This window comes from Daphnia magna, linkage group LG7 (assembly GCF_020631705.1).
Source record: "Daphnia magna isolate NIES linkage group LG7, ASM2063170v1.1, whole genome shotgun sequence".
NCBI classification, from domain to species: Eukaryota; Metazoa; Arthropoda; class Branchiopoda; order Diplostraca; family Daphniidae; genus Daphnia; species Daphnia magna.
In genome coordinates this window covers 8,156,158-8,180,357 of record NC_059188.1, presented here as the reverse complement: position 1 = coordinate 8,180,357, position 24,200 = coordinate 8,156,158, and the positions used below count along the sequence as shown (strand labels likewise).

General features: G+C 39.0%; 4 protein-coding genes and 1 pseudogene across 4 annotated transcripts; 3 read left to right on the top strand and 2 right to left on the bottom strand.

The window, feature by feature from the left end:
- Positions 1 to 826: 826 nt before the first annotated feature.
- On the bottom strand, positions 827 to 4,446 carry LOC123474537 (sporulation-specific protein 15-like). The gene is made up of 4 exons (XM_045176749.1): positions 4,348 to 4,446; positions 4,162 to 4,269; positions 1,347 to 2,981; positions 827 to 1,300 (listed from the first exon to the last, which is right to left on the bottom strand). The coding sequence occupies exons 1-4, from the start codon at positions 4,444 to 4,446 to the stop codon at positions 827 to 829; spliced, it is 2,316 nt and encodes a 771-aa protein (XP_045032684.1).
- A 5,606-nt stretch (positions 4,447 to 10,052) lies between these two features.
- LOC116926224 lies at positions 10,053 to 10,680 on the top strand. The gene is made up of 3 exons (XM_045176272.1): positions 10,053 to 10,082; positions 10,139 to 10,367; positions 10,453 to 10,680. The coding sequence occupies exons 1-3, from the start codon at positions 10,053 to 10,055 to the stop codon at positions 10,677 to 10,679; spliced, it is 486 nt and encodes a 161-aa protein (XP_045032207.1). The 3' UTR covers position 10,680.
- Positions 10,681 to 12,693: 2,013 nt separating this feature from the next.
- Positions 12,694 to 13,373, top strand: LOC116926961 (annotated as a pseudogene).
- Positions 13,374 to 17,070: 3,697 nt separating this feature from the next.
- Positions 17,071 to 19,599, bottom strand: LOC116918275. The gene is made up of 9 exons (XM_045176271.1): positions 19,508 to 19,599; positions 19,306 to 19,439; positions 19,148 to 19,233; positions 18,898 to 19,088; positions 18,489 to 18,827; positions 18,255 to 18,425; positions 17,830 to 18,143; positions 17,582 to 17,762; positions 17,071 to 17,507 (listed from the first exon to the last, which is right to left on the bottom strand). Exons 2-9 carry the CDS (start codon positions 19,387 to 19,389, stop codon positions 17,260 to 17,262), a joined length of 1,614 nt encoding a protein of 537 aa, XP_045032206.1. The 5' UTR covers positions 19,390 to 19,439; positions 19,508 to 19,599; the 3' UTR covers positions 17,071 to 17,259.
- Positions 19,600 to 20,201: 602 nt separating this feature from the next.
- Positions 20,202 to 23,741, top strand: LOC116926691. The gene is made up of 6 exons (XM_045176456.1): positions 20,202 to 20,291; positions 20,355 to 20,704; positions 20,775 to 20,877; positions 20,957 to 21,269; positions 21,349 to 21,556; positions 21,716 to 23,741. The coding sequence occupies exons 2-6, from the start codon at positions 20,381 to 20,383 to the stop codon at positions 23,507 to 23,509; spliced, it is 2,742 nt and encodes a 913-aa protein (XP_045032391.1). The 5' UTR covers positions 20,202 to 20,291; positions 20,355 to 20,380; the 3' UTR covers positions 23,510 to 23,741.
- Positions 23,742 to 24,200: the final 459 nt, after the last annotated feature.

Below are 24,200 nucleotides of genomic sequence, written 5' to 3'. Positions count from 1 at the left end.
TGTGGGTGCACTGTCTCCGGTATTTATGAAATGCTTTACGTGTGTAACTAAACCGAGGTCGGATTCTTTGTCTGCAAATATTAACTCGTGTTTTTCAAGTAATAGTTTGATTTTGGATTTTATCTCTTCGGGAAAAAGTGAAATTTCATTTTCTGGCTTACCCTGTTGCCTTTGATCCGCTAGTGCTGAGCTATGAATGTCCAATTGTGCGAACATTTTTAAGTTCTTGTAATCTTTTTGTGTTAATTCTTCGCAATCGTTGGTATTAGGAATTGGTATTAATGGGATATTAATTCCTGCCTTAGAAAATGTAATGTTGTAGAGTGGAAGGAAGCTATTTTGCCAAATGTGCTCTACACCTAAGTGATCGTAATATATATTCTTATCTCTAGTACTTATTTTTACGTTATTATTAGAAAGAAAATCTAATCCCAAGATACAATCCTCATTTAAATTTTTCATTACATAAAAGTAATGGTTAATTGTGTGATTGTTATTTATGGTGATAGGAAATTCGTAGTGCCCTACTGATTGGAGTAGTTGTCCAGATACTGTTCGGAATATTGGGGTATTGTTATTTTTTGTTTGTTTCAGTTTTTTGTTGTTTAAGCTATATAATATGTCAACTGATATTAGGCTAGCAGCTGCTCCTGTGTCTACTAAAGCTTTCGTTACTACATGGGCTATTTTAATGGGAATACGTATAAGTTTGGGTATTGCTATTGTGGGGCTAGTAGTGTGGTTTTGGGAAGTGGAAAGTGAATTGGTTAGATAGGTCGACGGAATGGACGATTGATATGTGCCATATTGGTCCAGCATTCTCTTGCTATATGCCCTTTTTTGTTGCACTTGTGGCAAATGATTTCCCTATTTCCTGGTGTCCTTTGATTGTTGGATGATTGCTGGGGTCTCGGTTGAAAGTTGTTTGCTTGATTTTGCCGGAATGGTTGTGGTTGATTTTGATATCTGGGAATTGCGTTGGGTTGGTGGTAAGGCCTGTACGCCTGATGGTTGGTCGAGCCCTGGTATTGTTGTCGTACACTATACTGTCTTGATCTGTCTGGGTAGGTAGTGAAACCTTCTCTTGACGTTGGGCCTTCTCGTAGGTTTGGTGTGTGGTTGTAATTTCCTCCGTGTGGGCTGCCGTCTCTGCTCCTTGAGAAACTAGCTTCTCGGCTACGCGAATAAGTTGATTCTCTGCTGTTGTCTCGGCATTGTTGGAATCGGACCCTTGAGTATGGTGATCTGGCTTGCCGTTCGTTGCTATGTGGCCCTCGGGTTTGGTATCGGTCCGTTGCTGCTATTGTCGCAGAATTTTCCTGGGATAGTTCACGACTTTTATTAGCGCATTCCAATTCCAAAATTTTTTGTCTTAATTTTTCTATTTCAGTCTTTTGTTGAGATAGTTCTTTGTCTTGTTGTTGTTCGTGGTGCGTGATTCCTGCTATGACTGCAGTGATTTCTTTTTCTTCGTTGTTTTCCTTATTTTGTAAAATTTGTTCAGATATGAACAATTTTTTACAAAGAGCATCAAAGTCGTTAGGATCTTCAGGCATTCTTAAATACAGTTCAGCTTTTATCTTTGGTAGAATCCCTTGCAGAAGAATTTTGATTTTTGTTTCGTCTCTCATCTTCTTTACTTTACTAAGTAGTTGGTCTTCCACGATGGTTGTTTTATCTTGATCTAATTTGTCTTCTTTCCCTTCGATGCTGTCGTATAGGCTATTTAATATGGACACGAATGCTCGGCAATTCTCTTCTGGTTTTTGTTTAAGTTTCAATAATTTTTTCTTGAGGGTAGCTAAGTCGAAAGCGTCCTGGAATCTTTCGATGATGTCTTCTCTCCAATCTCCATAGTTAAGTTCTTCTCCTTGCTCTTCACTATATTCTCCGTGCCACTCAAGGGCTTCTCCTTTTAGCCGATCTGAGAAAAACCGTAATTTTTGGTTGTCATCCCAGTCGTTGTTCCTGGCAACGTGTTCCGCTCCTTTCAGCCATTCCGTGATGAGTTTATCTGTGCTCTTTCCTTTGAAAGGTGGGATGGATTTTTTGTCTTCTCTGGAAAAAAGTTCTCCCAAAACTTTAACAATTGGTTGAGTTAGGCTAGACACCATAGCTTGTTCGTCAGTTGTTGCTTTGCTGCTTGTCGAAGCTTCTTTCCTACCGTTGGCGTCATCGGTCTTACTGCTGGCGTCGTGAGTTATTCCCATCTTAAGATTTTGATTCAGGCGGCTGTTTTCCTTTTGCAGATGATATATGTCGTTGTTTTGCAACTCTATTTGGTTTTTTAGAGTATCTATCACTTGTTGTAGTTCAGAAACTTGTTCAGCTTCTAGTTCGAAATGTAAGGATTTCTCTTCAATTCCCGTTAGAGATGTTAAGTCGTTAATCTGGTTTACTAGTTCCGTTACTTCTCCAACCGTTTCTTCCCGTGTTGAGTCGTCTGTTCCTTCAGCCTCCAGAAAATGAAATTCTCGTTGTTTATATTCTGCTATGCGACTCTCCAGATACGATATTTTATCTTGCTGCTTTGTGGTGTATGCTTGGGCTTCTAGTAGTTCTTTTTCGATGTCTCTGGTCTTCACGGTTATGTCTGTCAGGTTTTTTCGCAAAGATTTTTTTTCTGTCTGGGTCTCGTTAAAGGCTTTTTTCGTTTCTCTGATTTCGGTTTCTAACTGCTGGATTCTTTCTGAAGTGTTTTTAACCTCTTTCTTGGTAGCGTCTAGTTTTTCTATCAGTAATTTTTTTTCTTTCTCAAGCTGGTTAATTGTCTCCTGGCTCTCTTTTTCAATGTCTGCGATAACGTCTTCTTGTTTCTTCAGTAAACTTTTAAGGTAAGTTTGTGCGGTAGTACTTTCTTGATTATTCTCTAATTCTTTAATTCGGGTGTGGGCTTTCTCAAGCGATTTTGTGAGGGTGTTATAGTTTTCTTGTAATTGTTCAAGGGAGCTACTTAATGTGTATTTGGAACTTTTAGCTTTCTTTTTGATATTGTCAAACTGTTTATTCAAATTAGAATTTTCCAATTTTAATTCTGATAATAATTTTTTTTCACTAATTTGTTGGATTAGTACTTCTTTTTGTAGTACAGTAATTGTACCAGATAGAAATTCTTTTTCTTTACCATGAATAAATTTTACTTGTTGTAAAAGATCATCTACTTTACTTTGTTCTCCACCATGCCGTGCTATTTCAGTTTTAAGGGTATTAGCGGTCTGAGTTACTATGTTAGGTGTGATATTGTCTGGGGTCTCCAAAGTTTTCTTTAATATAGAGTGCGTATAAAGTTGAAGTGTGCTGTTAGTTTTTCTGTGGATCTCTTGCTGTTTTTCCTCTATTTTCTTTAAGTTAAGTGTTGTTGAGATGGTTTGGTGGGGTTTAGTTTTTTCGTAAAAATGTTCGTACTCAAGCTCTACGAGCTCTTTCCAATGTGCGATAAATTGTTCTCTAATTTGTTGTGTTTCGGACTCGGGGTCTTGGGTGTCAAGGGTATCTAGGGTAGGATATAGGGAGGGTAGGTGCTGGTGAGTTAAATCGGGGTAAAGTGGATTAGTGTTGAGAGCAGTCTCTGGTGAGTTTTTAGAAATGCTATTCATTCGCTTACCTCTGATGTTGTAGGTTCTGACGCACCTTGTAGCCTCACTAGCACATGCACTTTTCCAAACTTAATACAATATCTAACAGATCTTTTTTTTTTTTACTCACTTTTCAGTCTTAAGCCTTTTCAGTCTCGTTGGGACCTCCAAATGTAAGATCTGCTTTTAATATTGTATTTTGTCCTCGGTGCACAGTACAACGTTTCACTGAGAGTACAAAACAGCTCTGGAAATACAAGAGACTGCAACGAGTTTATATACTCCTAGAAGGCAGCTTTCACCGGATGAAACATCCGCCGGTAGGGGCATCCGCCGGGAGTAACATCCACAGGTAGTAACATCCGCCTGTAGTGACATCCGCCGGTGGTGCATCCTCCGGATGCAACATCCACTGGTGCTCACGTCGACCGTGACACACGCCAGTCGTGACATACATCAACCGTGACGTACTTTGACCGTAACAAGGTGAAGTGGGAGGGGCTTAGCTGAGTGACATATACTATGTGCCACTCAAACTCCCGTGCAAGGATAATGGGAATGTAGTATAGTAAAAGCGGCTCGTTACACTTTCATAAAACCGCAGCTTGTCCTTCATTGCCTCGTATTCCATTTGTTTCCTAGTTTCTTTTCGGTGTTGAGACTCCTTATCGGAATCGAGAAAGAAATCATAATCCTGAATATGAAACCATAAGATTTAGCAATAGGTTTAAAAAATTAAAAAAAAAAATAACCAAACCTAATCATCATGTACGTTTCTCTTCTTATAAGAGCTGTTGCTGCTTAATGACTGCTGGATGCTGTCGTCACTTTCGGTGACATCTCCATTAGCAGCACTGTTGTCACTCAGCATTTTGAACGTCTGTGAATTGAATTGGGACTTCGTTGTTCTTTTTTTCGCGGCTGCCGATTTAGCTGGCTTTGATGGAGGAGCTGCCATAACTTCGACACATTCCTTCTTCTTAAAAGGAAGTTTTTTTCTCTTTTACTCCTCCTGGCAGCACCGTCAGACTCCTCAGAGCAAGGGTTCTCGGCAGGAACTTGATAATTCTTTTCAACATCTTCAATAGTAATCGCCCCACTGGCTATGTCCTTGGTACGAAGGATCAGCTTACTTTCTGTGAATTAAAGAAATATACGTGTATCACTGCTGGTACACAACTTCTGCACTAATAAAAAAGTAACGTACCATTGAAACAAAGAACCTTGGCTGGATAGCTTTTAGTGGCTGACTTAAGTTTTCTTCCTTTGGTGGTTTCCGGTCTCTCTGGCCAGAACACAACATGATCAAGAGAAAAATCCAATTCATCTTCTTCGGAACCATTCCAGTCTATGAGTGAAGTACTCCCAACTTCATATGAATCTTCGAACAAGTAAAGGGCAAAGGCAGGGAAGCCATCTAAGATGCCCATTCTATAAAGCAAAAAAAAAAATACAAATCAGATTCATAATAAAGAAAAAACAGTCAGGATCGTGATCAAATATTACGGACAAATATACTCAGACATACACCAACAAAACAAAACTGATAGTGCCCGGCCATCAGCATGACAAACAAAAAGAGGGAACTTCGTAAAACAACTGACTCACCTTAATCAGGATTACAGGAGACGAAAATGAAATATTGATAACTCAGGCTTATAATTATACAAATTCCACATTAAGACCCCAAAGAAGAGTGATTCAAGCTTCATTTCAATTAACAGAAGAAAAATACGGACAAGGAATGGCGTTGCCGGGGACGCACTGACACTATTGTTTGTTCAACGTTGTCATATTTTCTAAATGAAGAAATTACATATTTATTTCTGATTCATTCTAAATTGCAGATATTATCAAAGGATAATCATAAAAAATTTATAAAGAACAGGGCACTGAAAATATGTAATATAAAAATGCAAATATTAGACTATGCCATGTTTTGAGTTTTTTACATCAGTAAGAATTGCAGCAATAGCAGTCCGGACGGCAACGCCTCACAGCGTCGTCTTATCTGCTTAATACTACAGACTGTCAAATTGTCAAGGCTCAAGGAGTGTGTGTTTTAAAATAGAATTGGAAATTTTTCGCCAACATTCGTTTTGAAATAAATTTTTCTGGCTCCTTTTCATTCATCAAATAGGTAGATTTGTTGTTTTGAGTCAGGATACCACAAATGAATTAACAAGCTTTGTGTGTCATCGCATCAGTAGCAGCTTAAGCTGCTTATAGCAGCATGAAGATTATGGTGCAGTGATAATTCATCGTATACTTAAACCATTTTAAAGGTAACTGTTTTTGTTTATCAGTTATACGATTCTCTTTCTTACTTCCATTTAATGAAAATTCAGCTTTCAAGAACAATTTAATTTGTGTTTGTTTGTCTTAGATCATGGCACCAATTAAACGGCCAAAGCGTTACGGAAGATACGGTGCAGAGCCAGGTGGCGAAGCCTGCAACATCCCTCGAAGCACATTTAATGGGTGGCTGAGGACAACTGGAGAACAGTCACAAATCGTCGAAACGCCCTCTTCAGCACGAGCAGCAGAAATAAATGCAGACAACAACAGAAATATAGATGAAGACAACCGTGATCATCTACCACTAGATAATCCATACATCATGTATTACCTTTTTCAGGAATTATGTGGCATAACGTTTGAAATTCTCTTTTTAGTAGTAGTAACACATCTTTTAATTTTTATTTAGGAATTCAGATGACGAGTTGGATACAACAAGACAGCGTGTGGTGGTTGCAGGTGACGAAGAAGCGCACAGCCATCAGCAATCGACGCCTTCTCCAACAGTAACTGATGATGAACCTATCCACCTTTCACTTGTTTTGGGTAAAGGAGAATTACTATCTTTCTACATGCGCTATTGTCAAAGTCTTGCCTTGATAGCTTGTTGCACTTGTTAGATTTAATGTTGCCAGGATATTTTCCAAAGAATAGTTATTTTCTTTGATAGAATCATTGTCAACTTCACGTCGCACAGCATTGTTCTTTATTTCAAGTGTCCCGCCTGTGAGAGCTATCTCAGGAGGGAAGAAGTTACCCATCTCTATTGTACGCTTTGCGATTTAAACAATGAAAGGAATGAGCTTGAAAAGAAACACAGTTATTTCCTTTTAAGTTCATTAGAATCACAATTACGCGATATGTTGGAAAATACTAATCTATGGGATCACATTCCAAAAGTTAAGCAAGACATTCTACGTGGAAATTTCAACGGTAAAATAGGAGTTTATACTGGTGGTTCGTACCAGAGGCCTAAAGTTAAATCGTTCCTGTCTGCTGGGGACAATTTCACGGCGACATTCAGCACGGACGGTGTCCGTTATTCAAAATCATCAAATAAGGAATTTTGGCCAGTAACTGTAACGATTAACGAGTTAAATGTATTTTTGAAACCTTCTTTTATGGCATTGACAGCACTGTGGTCTGCATCGAAGCCCAAACCAGAAACATTTATTCTCCCTTTTGTCCAATAGGCTCAAAAACTAGATCACGAAGGTTTCCCCTGGATACGGAACGGTATTAGTCATGTCTCTCGCGTTAGATTCATTATTGGTGTATTAGACGCTCTGGCACGTGCAATGGTTGCAAATGTTAATCAATTTAACGGGGAACATGGTTGTGGGTATTGTCTTGACCCCAGAACTAGAGTTAAGAAAGGAGATGGTCATGTTCAGGTCTATCCTAAAAAAAAACTCTGCTCGAACTAAGAACTCATACCATGACTTTACAACATGCCACCATTTGTGCTGAACGAAACTTGACGCATTTTCATGGGGTGAAGGGGCCATCTATTCTATTTCTTCTTCCGTCTTTCAATGTTGTATCTGGGCTCGCCCCAGACTATATGCATTGCTCGTTGTTGGGTGCCACATTTCAATTTCTAAAGTTGTTGCTAACATCAACTGGTGCTCCTTATTATATAAAACGTGCCGAATGGATTGACCAAATTTTATTATCAATCAAACCGCCAAACGAAATAAGACGAACCCCAAGATTGATCGCAAAATCCCTCTATGTGTCGAAAGCTAGTGAGCACCGAAATTGGCTCTTATTTTACTCTCCAATTGCTCTCAAAGGGATCCTTAGTAGTACTTATTACAATCATTGGCTATTATTGGTAAATGCATTTTGCTTATTGTTGGGGAAAAATTTTACAATTTCAGATTTAGCCACGGCAAGGATGCTTATCCAATGATTCATTGAATTAGTACCTAGTTTATATGGGCAGGAGAATTCTAGCTACAACATACATATTCTTTAACATGTAATCGAACATGTTGAACGCTGGAGAGCTCCATGGTCCAGTTCATCCTTTATATTTGAAGATGGCGGAGGCATGTTAAAAAATGAATTTCACGGTACAACCTTCGTCCACCATAAAATATTTGGCCGTTTTTTAGCAAGAAGAAATTATAGAAATATTAGTAGAAAATTCATTTCTTTTGCAGCTGATGAAGTGCGTGATTTTTACGAGTTCCTAGATTCACCTTTGTTATTTCACGTAGACGAATCATCTAATTTTATTTGCCAGCCACTTGGGGGAAAGGAAATTGTTTTTTTGTCAACATCTAAATGGTTAGCTGTGAAAACCGTTTTACCAAACTTAAACTGCATATTTGCCTTTTCTTACCAGAAAATGGAAATCAAAGGGCAACAATTTTCAACAAAGTTTTACAGTGAAAATTATAAAAGAGATAACTCGGTTGTTTCGCACGGTGAAAATGTGCGGAAAGTTTATAAGATTCTTAAGATTATTCTATTAAATACAAAATGTAATTGCTGGAATGATAAAAATTGTCTGATTAAAAAAAAGATCGGACAGGGCAGCAATCTGATTATTCAAATGTGATAGTATTAGCCAAAGAGTTAGCTTTAAGTCAAGTGCCCTCCATTTATCCTCCCTTAATCTAACTTTCTTCATACAAGAAGTGAAGAGAAATGTTTTATCCCCAATTGTAGTAATTGATGCTGCATTAAATCAATTTAAATGTTTGTTGATGAAAGATATGAACGAACGAGAATAGAGTGGTTCGAGGTTGCCATCTTGGATAGGTATTTCTCCCAGTTTGGTGCAACCTCAAACAAAAAAGCATTAGAAATTTTAGTATTTTTGGTGGGAAACGAATGAAATTGAACAATTTTTGTAATGGGTGCTACAAAAATTGTTACAAAAAACTTGTTGACGAGTTTTCTTACCATAACAGCTATTAGCACTGTTTCAATGAGACTTGATGACCTCATGACGATTCAACTAGTTGTAACATGGGCTAGGGGAATATTCTGACGTTACTGACTGGAATGGGGGACAAAGGTTCAATGGGTCGATTCAACTTTTTGGGCCTCTTACTTATCTGGAAAAAGCTCGTCTCACTATTGTGGTACGGCTGATTTGAAATTCAAAGATAACCTGAGCAACAGGTTTTACAGTTGGATTCACATGGAGGCAACTGAAAAAAAAGAAGGTAGTTCCAGGTAGACAGACGATTCCCAACATCATCGGTTTCCCTTTTCTTTTAGCCCCACACAGGGTCAATAACCTTTCGTGAAATGCCAACGAAGCAGTTACTGACCTATACAGCCTTCAGAGGGTGAGGGAATCAAACTTTTCCCACAAAGTTCCACGTTTAGTTATTAACCTTGGGCTACATTTGAACCTGATTTAAACATTTTGTCAGTACCGTTCCTCTGCTACTCTTCTCGACAGACTCTGGGACTAGTGGAAAGAACTTCGTAAATTGGTTGGCCTACCCATTTTTTTAAACAAAGAAGAGAATGAGAAATAATCTGTAAACTGTTAGTTGGCTGGCACTATTTATCTAAATTGCCAATGCTTTTTTGTTTGGGGTTGCACCAAACTAGGAGAAATACCTATCCAAGATGGCAACCTCGAACCACTCTATATTGCTTAGAAAACAACTTTGTATTTGAGAAAGATTAGCTGTAATGAATAATAAACCGATTAATTCCTAAAGGTTGTTGGATTTTTCATTTATTAGATATTGATAAACAATTATTTTGGTTCTCTTTCAATTAATTGCCAATTAATTTATTGGCAATCAATTAATTTGCTAAATATTACGATTGTTTGAGAATAATTTGCAACAGACCATTAATTGCGAATAAAATGTTATTAATTTCAATTAATTATCTTATAATATAATAATATTTCAATTAACTGCAAATGAATTTATTGACAATCAACTAATTTGCTAAATATTACGATTTTTTTAGAATAATTTGAAACAGACCATTAATTACGAATAAAATGTTATATTAATCGCTTAGTTATAAATTAATCAATAATTTTCCGAATTAATTAAATGATTTCGCAATTAATTGAAATATTTCACAATTACTTGGCTGAATTTTCAATTAATTGACAAAAATTCTGACCTGGGGCGTCCACCATTTTTTTAGCAAAGTGTTTTGGTCTATCAATTTTAAAAGTTATTTCGCAAGATGTCCGAGACTACGATTGCCTACAAAGACGTAATGTAACACAAGTGACGTAAAAATACAATTTACTAATTTCTTATTCAATGAAGCTAGTAAAATTTGCAATAGTTGACATGGTTGTCCACGATGTCAACGAGGAAAGATTAAAAACAGCCCTGATTTTAGACTTTTGGTTGTCTACATTTGGTTACAAGCTGTATTGCTCCTATCCAACGCTAAAAGACATTAAACCGTGTAACTGGAAAAAACCAGTAAAGGATAGACAGTATCCTGGCCCAAATTGGACATCCTGGCCTGTAGTTCACCGCAGAGATTTTGGTATTTTATTATTTTTTTTTACAATGCCATACTATTTCCTTCATTTTCTGTATCTTTAAATGACAAATTATCTATTGTCTTACAGATGATTATACTTCTGGAAGGGAATACGAGAAAACTGCATCAAAGAAGACTGACATTGAGTCAGCGCATGAATCTAAAAGAGGAAAAGGGAAAAGAAGCAGGAGACCTCCAGCACGATATTTACCAGACTATGTGAACTCTTCAGAAGATGACAGTAATGAAGAATTCACTTCTAAAATTCAATTGCTATCTGCTTTACCAAAGCCACCTCCCACAGTTGGTAATTGAATATTTGAACTGTTAACAGAAAAAATTATCGTAGCACATCAATTATGTATTGTCTTTTATTTAGAAGGGCAACTAGTGAAATATAGTTGTTCAGTCTCAAACATATTCAACGAAGCAACCTCACACTATTGGTAAGTAGTTATCTAAAAAAGTTCTTTCCATTTTTATTGCCAAAATGTGCTGCATGTTAGCACATCAGTCACTTTAATTTGTCGTGTTATTTATTGTACAGGGAGCCAGGGATCCCTGATCTCAGCTTTTCAACATCCCCACCGAACGTCGACGTCGCATCTCAGAACTTAATTATTGGTGAAGCAGCAACAACATCGACCGATTCACGATTTGTAAGGTGCAATCTAGGTATAATTAAATTGTTCTACACTACAATAGTGAAGTCTGTGATCAATATTGGTTCGAAACGTATTTCTTCTAGGTGATGAGGATTCGCAATTCCCCATGGACGATGATAGTGAAACTTCTGCTTCTGAAACAACACAAACTGTGGACGGGGAAATCAGTAATCCACAATTTGGAGTGACTGCTGTTTACCCAACTCAATCTGGAGCAAATGTTGTTTACCCAACTCAATCTGGAGTGAATGCTGTTAACCCAACTCAATCTTGAGCAAGTGCTGTTTACCCAACTCAATCTGGAGTCAGTGGTGTTTATCCAACGCAATCTGGAAGCAGAGCTGCTTATCCACCAGCTAAAAAATCTGCACATAGTGCTGTTAGCCAGACGATTGGCGGTGAAATAGGACTGGGAGAATTAGGACAACTTTTTAAACACATTTTAAACAGTCCTATTTCTCCTTTGACCAGTCCTATTTCTCCTTGGGTATAAGGCTATTTCGCTTGCCTTTATCTTACATATTTAAGGACAATGAGCCTCCAATCCGGTAGGCGAAATTGGGGGAAAATTGCAGTGGAAGAGCGTTGGCTTTATATGCCTACGCCCTTGAAAATTACCATTGACAAAATGGCAACGCTTACTTCACTTGCATGCTAAGAATTCCTTATCCTATTTAACTTTTTATTGCAGAATATGAACCGTCATTTTTGACTGAATACAGTTCATTTAACAAATAATTAAATTTAATAAATCTAAATGTTGTTTAACTTTTTCTATTGTAAATTTTTCGTACATCTTGCAACACAGGGGGGTGTTGGGGATGATTCGTACCTTGGAATCTCAGCCCCTTTGGTGAATAATCCCCCTCCCTAGAAGGGTGAGGACCACACCCATCGTAGCCTCTCTATGATGCAAGTCGTAAGAAGAATAAATAATAACCAAAGTAAAACTCACATTTATGAAATGATTAATTTTTTGATAAATGAACTATATATTGTAAAAAATTTCGGTTAAAGTACTGAAAAAAATTTTTTTATCATAACGAGTTCTTAAGCTGCAAGTGAATTAAGCGCTGAAATTTTGTCAACGGTAATTTTCAAGGACGGAAGGATATAAGCCAACCCGCTTGTCTCGGATAATTCCCCTCCCATCTTGCCTACCGGTTTGGAGGCTCATTGTTCTGAAATATGAAAGAGTAGGAATAAAAAACATGCCTAACCTTAAGGAGAAATAGGACCGGTCAAAGGAGAAATAGGACTGTTTAAAATGTATTTAAAAATCAGTCCTATTACTCCCAGTCCTATTTCTACAGGAAAAATAGGACTGGAAATTTTCAGTCCTATTTCTCCAGTCCTATTTCGTTTCGGTCCTATTTCACCGGCTACCAGCCAGACTCAGCCCGGTAGCAGTATTGCTTGGTCTCCACTCTGGTGTCAGTGGTGTTTACCCCAAAAAATCAAGAGTTGACAGAATTAACACACAAACTGGAGTCTTATCATTGAAAACAGGGGATGGAGTTTGAAAAAGGCATGCACAACCTGCGTTAAATGCTACGATGCCACTGAGAAAAATTACTGACCACACTCGTCCTACGCAGAATCACAATTTGAAATCGCTTGAGTCTGTCCCTCTTCCCAATAAGGTTGAAGATGGTGTTATGAAAATGTTCTTCAAACGTATGGAAGAATTTAAGGCTATTAAGCGTTAAAGGAACATTTGCGTGTCATCGAAGAAAAAATCGAATGAAGTCAACTACAAGAGGTAGAACAAGTTGAACTTGAGGAGAATCCACTTACTAGTGTGGACGACTATATTTCTTTCAATGCCGAAGTTTCATCGAATGCTGGGAAATGTAATGCCCTTGTAAGTCTCTTCATTATTTTTACCCATTGCAAGATTTCATTCTGGATAAAACTAATACATTTTAATTTTATTAGGTGAAGTTTGTCAAATCAATTGGTGGTGCCAATGGACGAGATGCATTCAAGAGAGCTTGGTCCGCGTTAACAACAATCGACTGCAGAGCATACTGCAACTGGCTCGGAATAAAAAAGGGTGCAAATCAAAAATATGGCTTAAAAGGAACAGCTATAGTAAAAGCTGTTCTTGGTAAGTTATTACAAACTTGCTTCATATTATTATGCTGGTTCTAACTTCTATATATTTTTTTATTTTGCACAGGTGGAATCAAACTGAAGGCTTCGACCAAGGATATTACACTGCAAGAGTTTGAGATTTCTACAATGTCCTTTTTTGTTAGTGCTCCTGATTTAATAAAAAAGAAAAGAAAAGGCTGCTTTAAATGGTCGTGATAGCAATGCTGGGAAAGATGACGACCCATAATCATCCAGAAGAGTTCCTCGTTTATCAATTGATCGTTCAATTTTCTATGTTCATTGAGTTATCCTCTGTTCTGATTGTAATGTTCTGTTTTGCAAAGGATGGTCAATGACAATAAAAATATTTTTGATTCACGAAAATTGTGCTTTATCCAATTACATACGTTTTATATACAGAAATGAATGGTGAGCATACAAATAACAACATTAGAGAGACATAATAATGTATGTTTTTTGTATGTTCATAATGTTCTCCTCTTCCTTTTCACGGGACTCCTTCAATTTGTTTTTGATGGATGCGGCGGATTCGGCTGGATTTTGGGCCATAGTGAACGTTGACGGCGAGAGATGATTAACGTGTAGCACACACCAAGTCAAAGGGTAAACTGTCGCCTGGTGTTCGTAAGGGACTAAACAATTTCCCTAAGTGGTCAAGGGATAAACAGTAGGCGACCTAATTTTGCCTTTGCCCTTTGAACTAAGTATAGGTGGCGTTGCCATCGGAAATTTTACAATGCGGTTTTGGGGTTCACACTTTTTACATTGTTACATATGACTATATAAACCAGTTTTACATTTTACATTTTGACATTAGACATTTTACAATTTTACAATTTTACCATTTTACAATTTATACCCCCCTTTTTTACTTTTATACAAGGATTGACTATTTACATTACATTTTTACCTAACGATCTCGATTTTAACTCAGATGACCCAATTTTTTCACTTTCTACGTAAACGTCCTGCTCTTTGGCCGTAGCCATAACACAGAGCTTATTCACTGGACGAATACAGGGGTTTTTGTGGTTGCTGATTTGCACTTTTACCACTCGCACAACGTTATCAGATTCACTGAGGAGAACCCCTATCACTTTTCCCAACGGCCACTGTCCACGTAGAGTATTAGGCTCAATGACGAGTACTAGGTCTCCGACGGTAGCGTTTGGCCAATTTTCCATCCATTTCCTCCTTTCCGTGAGGTGCGGAACATACTCCCGAAGCCATCTGTTCCAAAAATGTTGTATGATGGCCTGGCTTTGGAGGAATTGTTTTGCTGTGACGTCCAGGTTATCTGCATCTCCCAACTTTAACGGAACGTAGGGACGGGCTCTTCCGTGGAGAAAATGATTTGGTGTTAACGGGTCGGGATCTGCTGGATCCATGCTGAGGTGCGTTAGTGGCCGAGCGTTCAAAAGGGCTGCTACTTCTGCGATCACCGTTCTTAGGACCCGGTCGGTGACTAAGCGATTCCCGACGCTGACTTTCATGGCTCGCTTGCACGATTGCACGAGCCTCTCCCAAACTCCACCGAAATGGGGTCCGTGAGGAGGAGAAAAATGCCACTCTATTTGTGGGCATGCCATCGACTACAACTCCTTGTGTTGTTTGACTAACTCCGTTAGAGCTTGGCGGAGTTCTTGTTCCCCAGCGACGAGATTAGTTCCGTTGTCACTGTAAACAACGTTCGGCTTTCCACGTAAACTCACGAACCGAGTGAAACATAGCATGAATTCTTCGAGACTGAGGCCGTCGGAGACTTCTAGGTGAACGGTTCTAGTTGTTAGACACGTAAACAGGCATACCCAACGTTTCTCTTGTCTACATCCTCTTCCACCGACTCGTACCGTTAGAGGGCCGAAGTAATCGATTCCCGTATATGCGAAAGGTGGAAGATAGGGAGTAAGCCTGTGAACTGGTAACGATGCCATGAGTGGTAGAATGGGTTTCGATGATCTCCGCTTGCAAGGCCAGCAGGTGTTGACAACCGATTTGATGACGTTACGTCCAGAGATTATCCAGTGACGTGCACGTAAATCCGCCAGCAATCTTTCAGATTTAATGTGGAGATTCCACTTGTGATGATCCCATACAATCCGCTGCGTCAGGAGTTGATCGGCTGGAAGCAGGATGGGATGTTTTGTGGAATAATCAACTGGAGCCTGAAGTATACGTCCGCCTACACGTAGCTGTCCTGTTTCATCCAGGAAAGGGCTGAACGTGCGTAGTTTTGACTTCAGAGGCAACTCCAAGCTCTTTTTCAAGGCGTAGATTTCTTCCGCAAATGCCAGTCCTTGGGTACGTTTGACACAAAGCGTGAGGGCCGTCACCATTTCTTCGGCCGTCAACTCACCCACGGTTGGCTTGTAAATTCCCATCTTAGCTCTGGCGTTGGTCGCGAACCTTCTGCACCAAGCGATAACTCTTTGGATCTTGAGTAAGCTGGAATACCTCTTTACACAGTCATCAATCGGGTGATTTTCGTCTTCCGTTTAGACTGTGAAGACTCGAATTACGTTAACGTCCCTTTCTTCCGGCTCTGCGATCTCTTCCCAAATATCCCACTCCGACGGATCGAGTTTCAGGAACGATGGACCCTCGTGGAATTTCACCAACTCGTCGACGTTCTTCGGGTTAATGCCACGACTACACAGGTCCGCTGGATTGTTAATTCCGGAAACGTGACGCCATTGAATTCGATTCGTGTTCCGGAGGATTCTGCCAATCCGATTGTTCACGAAGGTTTCAAATCGGCAAGTGCGAGAATGGATCCAACGTAAGACGGTTTGAGAGTCGGTGTGGAAGGTAACTTCACGTAAATCGATTTCGAGCTCCCGACAGATTACTAGGGTGATATTTAAGCCTTCTACAGCAGCCTGCAACTCTAATCTTGGGATCGTGAGTCCTTTTACTGGTGTTACGTGGGTTTTAGCCATGACGAAGGATACATTGATCGACTGGTCTTCGAAGATGAAACGGAAGTACGCCACAGCTCCAAATCCTTTTGTGCTTGCATTCGTAAATACATGGAGGTGCTGCTGCGTCCAACGTCCACGTTGATGCCGGAAACATCTTGGTACTATTAACAACTCCAGGTTATCCAGATGCTCGTACCAGTAGTGAAAGCGTTGGCCTAATTCTTCGGAGATAGGGTCATCCCAGCCGATCCTTTTCTTGTACGTCCATATATCTTGCAGAAGTGACTTCATTAAGAAAACAACAGGAGCGACGAGTCCCAACGGGTCGTAGACACTGGAGATTTTACTGAGGAAATTCCTTTTGGTGAGAACGTCATGGCTAGGCTGCTTCCGTATCTTGAACGTCAGCATATCCGTTTCTCCGTTCCACATCACTCCAAGTGTTCGCTCGATGGGCAACTTCTCCAAATCAAGGTCCAGTGTTGGTGAAGCCAAACCGAACTCACGTAGAGCCGATATAACCTTCCCTAGTGGAGTTTTGTCGTGCGGAATTCCGCGTTGAACCAGTGTGCCTCACCCGTGTGAAGTGTGGCACTGGTGAAACACACTGGTGTAACACCTCTTGTTCGCGTGATAGGGCGGGTTTCACACCAGTGTTAAGTATAAAATTGTCACCACAGATTTTATGAAATCTGGGTTTTCTTACCAGTATCGTTCTGTTAAATATACCAGTATTAACCTAATATTTGTTCCGGTGTTTTCCTTGTATTGACCTTAACCTTCATCTTAATATTACTCTCGTGTAACACACTAGTTTTAATGTGGAACACTACTCCAGTATATAAAAAAAAATTTACACCAGTTTCAAACTCATCCTGTGTACTGGTTAACTACTCCAGTTTTAAACTCTTCCTCAAAACTGGTACAACACACTAGTTTGTAACCCTTCTAACATACCACTTCATACCACAAATTTTCATTTTAGAAAAAACAAACAAGTAGTTGAATGTCTGCCAATACATTTTATTGGAATTCCACGGTAAAATGAAAACAGATCATTAAATTGGAATGGAAAAAAAAACGCAACCACAATAATGGACTGATGCAGTCCAGTGGTTCACAAACCCAAAATAATGTAAACTAAACATCGGTTTAACATGTAAAAAATAGCAGTAGCAACGCAAAATGAAATTAACGGCTAAAACCGTTTACTAGTGCTTGTAGTCGGTCGATGTACTCTTTTAGTGTAACGCCATCGTTGTCTTGAATTTGCGTTGCTCCTGCTGCTGTGGCAGGTGCATCATCTGCTGCTTGTTCATTGCCACGGGATGTTGCCCGAAATTCTCGGGCGTGTGTTTTCCTTGCATCACGTACGAGCTGCTGTATTCTTCCTTCATTTAACTGTTCTCCTTTTTTTTTTGCAAAAGTCCTTGCGGCCACTGTAATGAAATGCAAACGATAAAAGTTTAATGTATAAAATCATTAACAATTCCATGCATTAAAATAAAACTACCTCCGAAGACGGCTAATAGATTGAAAAGGCCAGCCATTCCGGGCCTGCTGTCTTTGCCCCTAGGCATCATTTTCCACTGCATTTTGTTGCTAACTTCCTTGGATACCAGAAAGTCCAGCATCAGATAAAACAGTTTGTTGACAGTTTTAACTGTTTTAATTTTCTCGACATAAAAGAAAACCTATATTAGTGGTTCAAAAGAACAAAAAATAAATTGACGTCATTACTTATAACAAGCAAATCATTACCAGACTTATGGCTAAAGTGTTGTCCTGCAAAGAAAAATCAATTGCCTCCACTGCATTCGTGGATTTTACGGGCAATTCTTTAAAATGAGTGTCAATCACCGACTTATGATAGTCAAAATCCACTTCTGCCATTTTGTAGACTTTGACCTTACGAATTGCTTCAATTTTTTGGTCCAATGCCCCAAGCTTTTCAAGAATTAATGCAAGTGTGGCGGACACATTAGCTTCAATGGTACCAATGGCATTTTCTAGCGAGGTCACCCGTTCGATGGCATTAAGAAGACGGAACATCATAGATTGGTCGAAAGTCATACCTAAACAAACCAAAAAGCAAAACATAATTTCCGACTTCTATGTTTTGTATCCTATATATAGTCTAAAAATGATATAGTCTAAACAATGATTATTCAAAATTTCACACTAGCCTGTTGTCCCATTGGTTGACGTATTGCCTGTCGGCCCATTTAATGAAGGCGATAAAGATGGGCATAGTTGATGCGTGTCTAAATTCATCATTGTTCCATGAAACTCTGGAGTTGCGCTCTGTTCGCCCTGCTCCACCCAAGATGTTGGTTCAAGTGGAAAGATCGTTTCTTCTACGTTATTTGGAGAAAACTAATTGTCATTGTTAAAAAAGAACAAATACATTACAAATCTACCATCATTGCTATCTTTGTCAACATTCCAGTTATCTGAGAGCAAAGGAAACACTGCCCGGGCGACAACAGCACTGATTTCACCACCAGCGTCAGGTAAGATTGACTGCCCTTCATCACCGTGGCCGATAACAGCAGCCGGAGCGTCTTTCACTTCTTTTACTTCACTTGCTTTTTTCCTTTTTTTTTCCGGCTCATCCACTCCTGTATCATACACTTTTTTCTTTTTTACTCGATTTCCCCTTCCAAATGTTACGTCGTTGTCAGACTTTAGCAGATCTTCAAAAGTTTTACTGCCTTTCATGGCTGCAGACGCAGACTTATAGACCCTATCATGACTCCCTGAGAAGAGGAAAAAATTAATAAATGAGAAAGTAATGTAGCAATGCTTCATATAGCTTTTTTGCTTTACCTGGCTTTGATGCGTTGAAAACTTGAACAACGTCGTACTCGAACCAAGAATTGGTTGGGTACCGAAATCTTTTAAATACATTACTTCTCCATTGACTTGGTTCTTGATTTTTCCCATTTGCAGAATGTGACCCAACTGGTGGGTACAGCATAAACTTCATGCACTGGGAAAGCCAAGTAGTTGGCACGCAGCTGTAGTAAATTTTTTTTTGAAATTTTCATCTGTTTCCACAGTTTTTACTAGGTAATACTTCATCGAAGTAAGATCATTTACACTGTGTCCACTTGTATCCTCCAGCCTATGTGTGCCCATCCAGTGAACGTGTAGTCTTCCTACCTAATATGAAGTACCATTTAAGGAATGAAATATATTTTCTCGTAAAGTCTTTTAGTTACAAAGTTATCATACCTGAAAAGGACCAGAGCTACCCACTTTACTATTTGATAGAGATTCCTCGTCGTTAGTTGGATCCAACACTGACTTACTTCCCATTTCTCTTATCTTTTCCCTCCTATTTACACAAACTCAGCAACAGGAATATCCTATGGACATGCGTGAGAAATTATTATATAACAGACAGGAACATTTGATTTATTAAGCTTATTCTTACCATTAACAGCGTTATACACAGCAAGATGCGATTTTCACGAGGTTGTACAACTTTTATTTCCAAGTTATATATGACGTTCGTCTGCTCTTTCCGTAGCGTTTACGAAAAATGAAAAAAAAACCAAACAAAAGACGGTTGACGGGCGTACTAGGGCTCGGCCCCGGTTCTTGAAAACCCGTTTTACCCGCAGTTCGTCGCCAAAAAAAGTCGCCCATGAGCGATCCGGGTAGTCTATTTGCCAAAGTGGGTAGGCTGGGCGGATTTGATGGGCAAACCGGGTATACCCACCGCCATCTTGGAAAATGGCGACTTGCAAAGCCCCAAGTTAAATTAAAAGGGAGGGTAGCAAAAAAAAATATTTTGTGGCGGGAAATTCAAAGGGCGTCACTTGATTTCAGGGAAAAACTCGGGTAATCGGGTAAGAAATCGGGGATTACCGGGTTTTGAACCCGGGTAATGGAAACGGTTTTCGAAATTGTGTTACCCACATGTTACCCGGGTAGGAAGTGGGCACAAAGTCTTAGGAACCGTTACCCACCGGATCCAATTTTTTTGCCGAGAAGACCTACCCATTCGCCCAAATACCTACCCATTGGACACGGGGCCGAGCCCTAGGGCGTACATTAAAACATCATTTTTACTGGTGCTGGGCTGGCAACCTGGCATAGTGGTCATGGTTACAACTTCATGTCGTCGTCTGCATCAGCCCATTATTTGCTACACCGTGTTTTTGGGAGTGCGTATGCATGTCAACTTTTATCAGTTTCGTAAAAAAAAAGTTGTTGTAAGTATTGAATCTGTACTGTCTGTAACCAAAATTTAAGAAACTGTTGAATAATTATTACAGTCTTGGTGTGGAAACAATTGGAAAGGATGGAAAATATTCCAGAACAGCTAGGTGACAAGGAAGTTGATGAAATTCTCGTTGTGTGTGGGAAGCAACAGCGTAAACGAAAAAGGAAATTGAATCATCTGACACCCGAATACAAACAACGACTAAAAACAACGGCAGTGACGAAGCTTTTACAATGGATGTCAACAGGAATTCCAGAAAGTCATATGAAACACTTAGTATCACTATCGTCAAGATTGCCTCAGATGTTTGGACTGAAAACTAAAGTATCTCTATCGGAAGCCTGTGTTGGAGATATGACATCACAACAATCTACTTGTCATTTACCTACAATATTACATATGGTATTTAAAGTTTAACATTTGTCTTGTGTTTTATATTTTTGTACTGTGACTCAGTTATATATTTTTCTAGGAAAAGGAGTGTGCCGAAGAAATAGAGGTCCATATTGATCTCCACCAGAATACTGCTGGTGCGGAATCTAGCAACAGCCAAACCATGTTGAATCACCTTCAAGGTAGTAATGGCTATTTGGAAGAATATATTTTGAAAAATTTTTTTTTTTAATTATATATTTTTTTTCAAACACCATGTAGATACTTGCACGACAGACAAACAGCATGCAAACGAAGATGTAGATTTTGATGCTTTTGAAGGCATACCTGTTATTAATCTTGCTGGTACTTCCTCGGTCCCAAACAACACACCCTTGTCGTTTAAAAGAATTTTATGCCATTGGGCTGCTTTTACTATGCAAAAGAAAAGTCATTTGACGTACTTGCTGGAGTTGCTGAAGGAACATAGGCCGCAAATCGATTTTGATACCTTGCCATCATCCGGAAAACAGTTGATGTTAATCGACGGCCGTGATATGCCGCAGCCATATACTACGACATTACAGTTAGCTAGGTAATGTTTATTGAGAATGTATTGCAGTGTTTTCATCGCATGTACATTCATTGTATTATTTTATTTGTATTTAATACAGTACAAACAGTGTGAATCGAAAGAAACACCCACTGCCACCCGTCATTAATTTAGACAATGAAGGAAATGGAAGGTACACCCACTTCGGTCTTGAAACTGCGCTGGCTGGAGACTCACCAGGAGTATATTTCCGCAATGCTGATTTATTGCAATATGCTGCTATTTTCAAAACAAATCCAAACGCCCTTCCACTATCTATCCAAAAAAAGGTACTTAATTTGGTTTTAGACTCATGTCACTGTTTCCTATTTCAGAGCTATCTCGTAGCAAAAAAAGGGATGCGTCTGTGCCTGTTATAAACAAATTTTTGTTCCGTTACCGACATTGCAAATGTGACACTATTAATATGATTTTTTCTTCAATATTAGATTGAGAAACTTCATAACGGACCGGAAATTGAAGCTGAAAGGCGGCTTCTAAGAGGTGAAACCGCACGCTCGTTAATCAATAACGCAATTATCGTTCCACACTTCGAAGTTGATATGAGCTGTGATGGCGTCCAATTTTTCGACAATTCTGAGCAAGCCGAATGCATTCCCCTCTGTGTTATTGTACATTCAGTGAGTGAGTGTAGTGATCGCTCTCGAAGCAAACCAATCATCTTACAGAAACGATCCCCAATAATCGTTGGAGTGGCTCACTGTAAAGAAAAACCAGATGTGAATCTTTTTTTATCTGCTGTTATTGCAGAATTTAAAAGACTTGATCCAAATAACGACGACATTACTACTATCGGTCGCCAATTCACTGCCTCCCTTCGCTGTGTTATCGCAGATTGGCCAATGCGGTCATATTTAAAGAGAGTGAAAGGTCACACCGGATACTGGAGCTGTGAGCGTTGTATACAACCTGGTGTTGCGTGTGAAATTAATTCCAATAACAAAAATAAGACAAAGAAGAAGAAAAAAACAATTCAGTTTCTCGAATTGGATGCCGCTCCTAGAAGTGATGAAGAATTCCTGTCTTATTGCAAGTCCGATGATTGTCCCGATGAACACCTTAATGGTCATCACGATCTCAGTCCGTTTTTGGATTTGAATTTTCCGATGGTAACCGGTTTCGTTGTAGAACCAATGCATACCTTTTACGCTGGATGCGTAGGGGGCAGATTAAAAGGCCTTGCATACAACCCAAACGAGGGTAAACTGAGTTCCTCACAACTAAAGCAAGTGGACCAAAGATTAAAACTTTTTGAAAAATGCAAGCCTTTAGAATTTGAAAGACATGTAAGAAGCCTTAGCAAGAGCGTCAAGAAGTATAAGCATCACGAGATAAGAAACATGCTCATGTATATTTTTATTCCAGTATTTAGTGGAATTTTGCAAGAAGAGCACTTGGAAAATATTTTGTTACTTCAGTACGCCATGTTGCTGATCGGTGGTTTTGTTAACGAGCCCGTCTCCCAAGACAATTTAAGAGAATCATCTCGAGTGTTGAAGATGTATGTTCAACAACTAAAACAGTTTAACTACCCTATCCGACCGACTACTCACTTTGCGTCACATTTACCTGAGGATGCTTTGAAATACGGCTGCGGAATAGAGGCATTGAGTGCGTTTGTTTTTGAAAATTTTTATAGATTTTTCCGAAATATTCTTGCTTCGGGAAACTTACCGTTAGAGCAAATACGAAATAGGCTTGTAGAAAGATCAAAGTACTTGTTGCCGACTTCAGCTGACGGAATGATCATAAACTCTTCAATGCAATATGAAATTGAAATTAAGAAATTTGAAGTAAAGACCAGTGGTCAAAAAATATTGGTTAATTTTTCCGAATGGAAAGGAATTAAGAAAATGGTTTTCTCTGATTTTGTGCTGACTAATCGATTTCCGAACAATGTCTGTTTATTCAAAAATGGAAATGTTGTTGTTTGTTCTGATTTCATCGAATTTCCAAAGATGAGCAATAATTTTCTAGTTGTTGGTTTTTTATTTCAAACCAAAGAACATGCTTGTGTGAAGCCCTACTTATCAACGAAGTACAATACATTCATTGTATCTAAGTTGGACGAGCGCATTGGTGAATGGAATATAAATAACTTACTTTGCAAAATGTATACTGTTCCTTATAAATTAACTGACTATGCCAAGTTGCCTGACATAACCCTGCCAAATGTTCCCAACAGGTGGTTTACTACACCTATTCGACACACCATGTTGTGATTGCTACTGACTTATTTTAATAAATATAACTCAATTGACTCTTAACTAATGAATACCTCACGAATCTTCTGATAATTCATCGTTGGTGTTGTTGTGTGTGGCAGGTTTGTAAACGAACACTATCTGCCTTAATTTATTTTGCCTGTTGTCCGGTTTATTAAGTTGGTCGATTTGAATCTGCGCGCCTTAAGGTGATTCAGAACGAATCAAGTTATATTGTCGGTGTATGTAACAGGTATGAAACGCAGTTTACCTGGGTTGAAAAAATAAACTTGTTTACCGGAATTTTCCACAATTAATAAGCGTTTCATTCCAGTGTAAAACATATACATTGAAAATCATAGAAAAAGAACTTTTAAAAATGTGTTGTTGGTGTGCTAAACCAATATTAAACGCAGGTAAAATATTTAGTCCCCATCGCAAAAAACGAAGGCCCATGCTGGTCTGTAAACTAGGGTTATCACAGTTTCAAACTGGTGCCATACACGCTGTAATATGTGCTTAAAGACGAAAGAAATATTCATGTGCGACACTAGTATGAAACGCATATTCACCGAGTAAAGCAAGAACACTGACAAGATGAATTTTTATGGTGCTCCAACCTCGTTATACCTGCACTTCATGCTGGTGTCATACACCCTAAAAAATCAAATCAACCAAAGAAAAACATGTCATTAAACAGTGTGTTGCA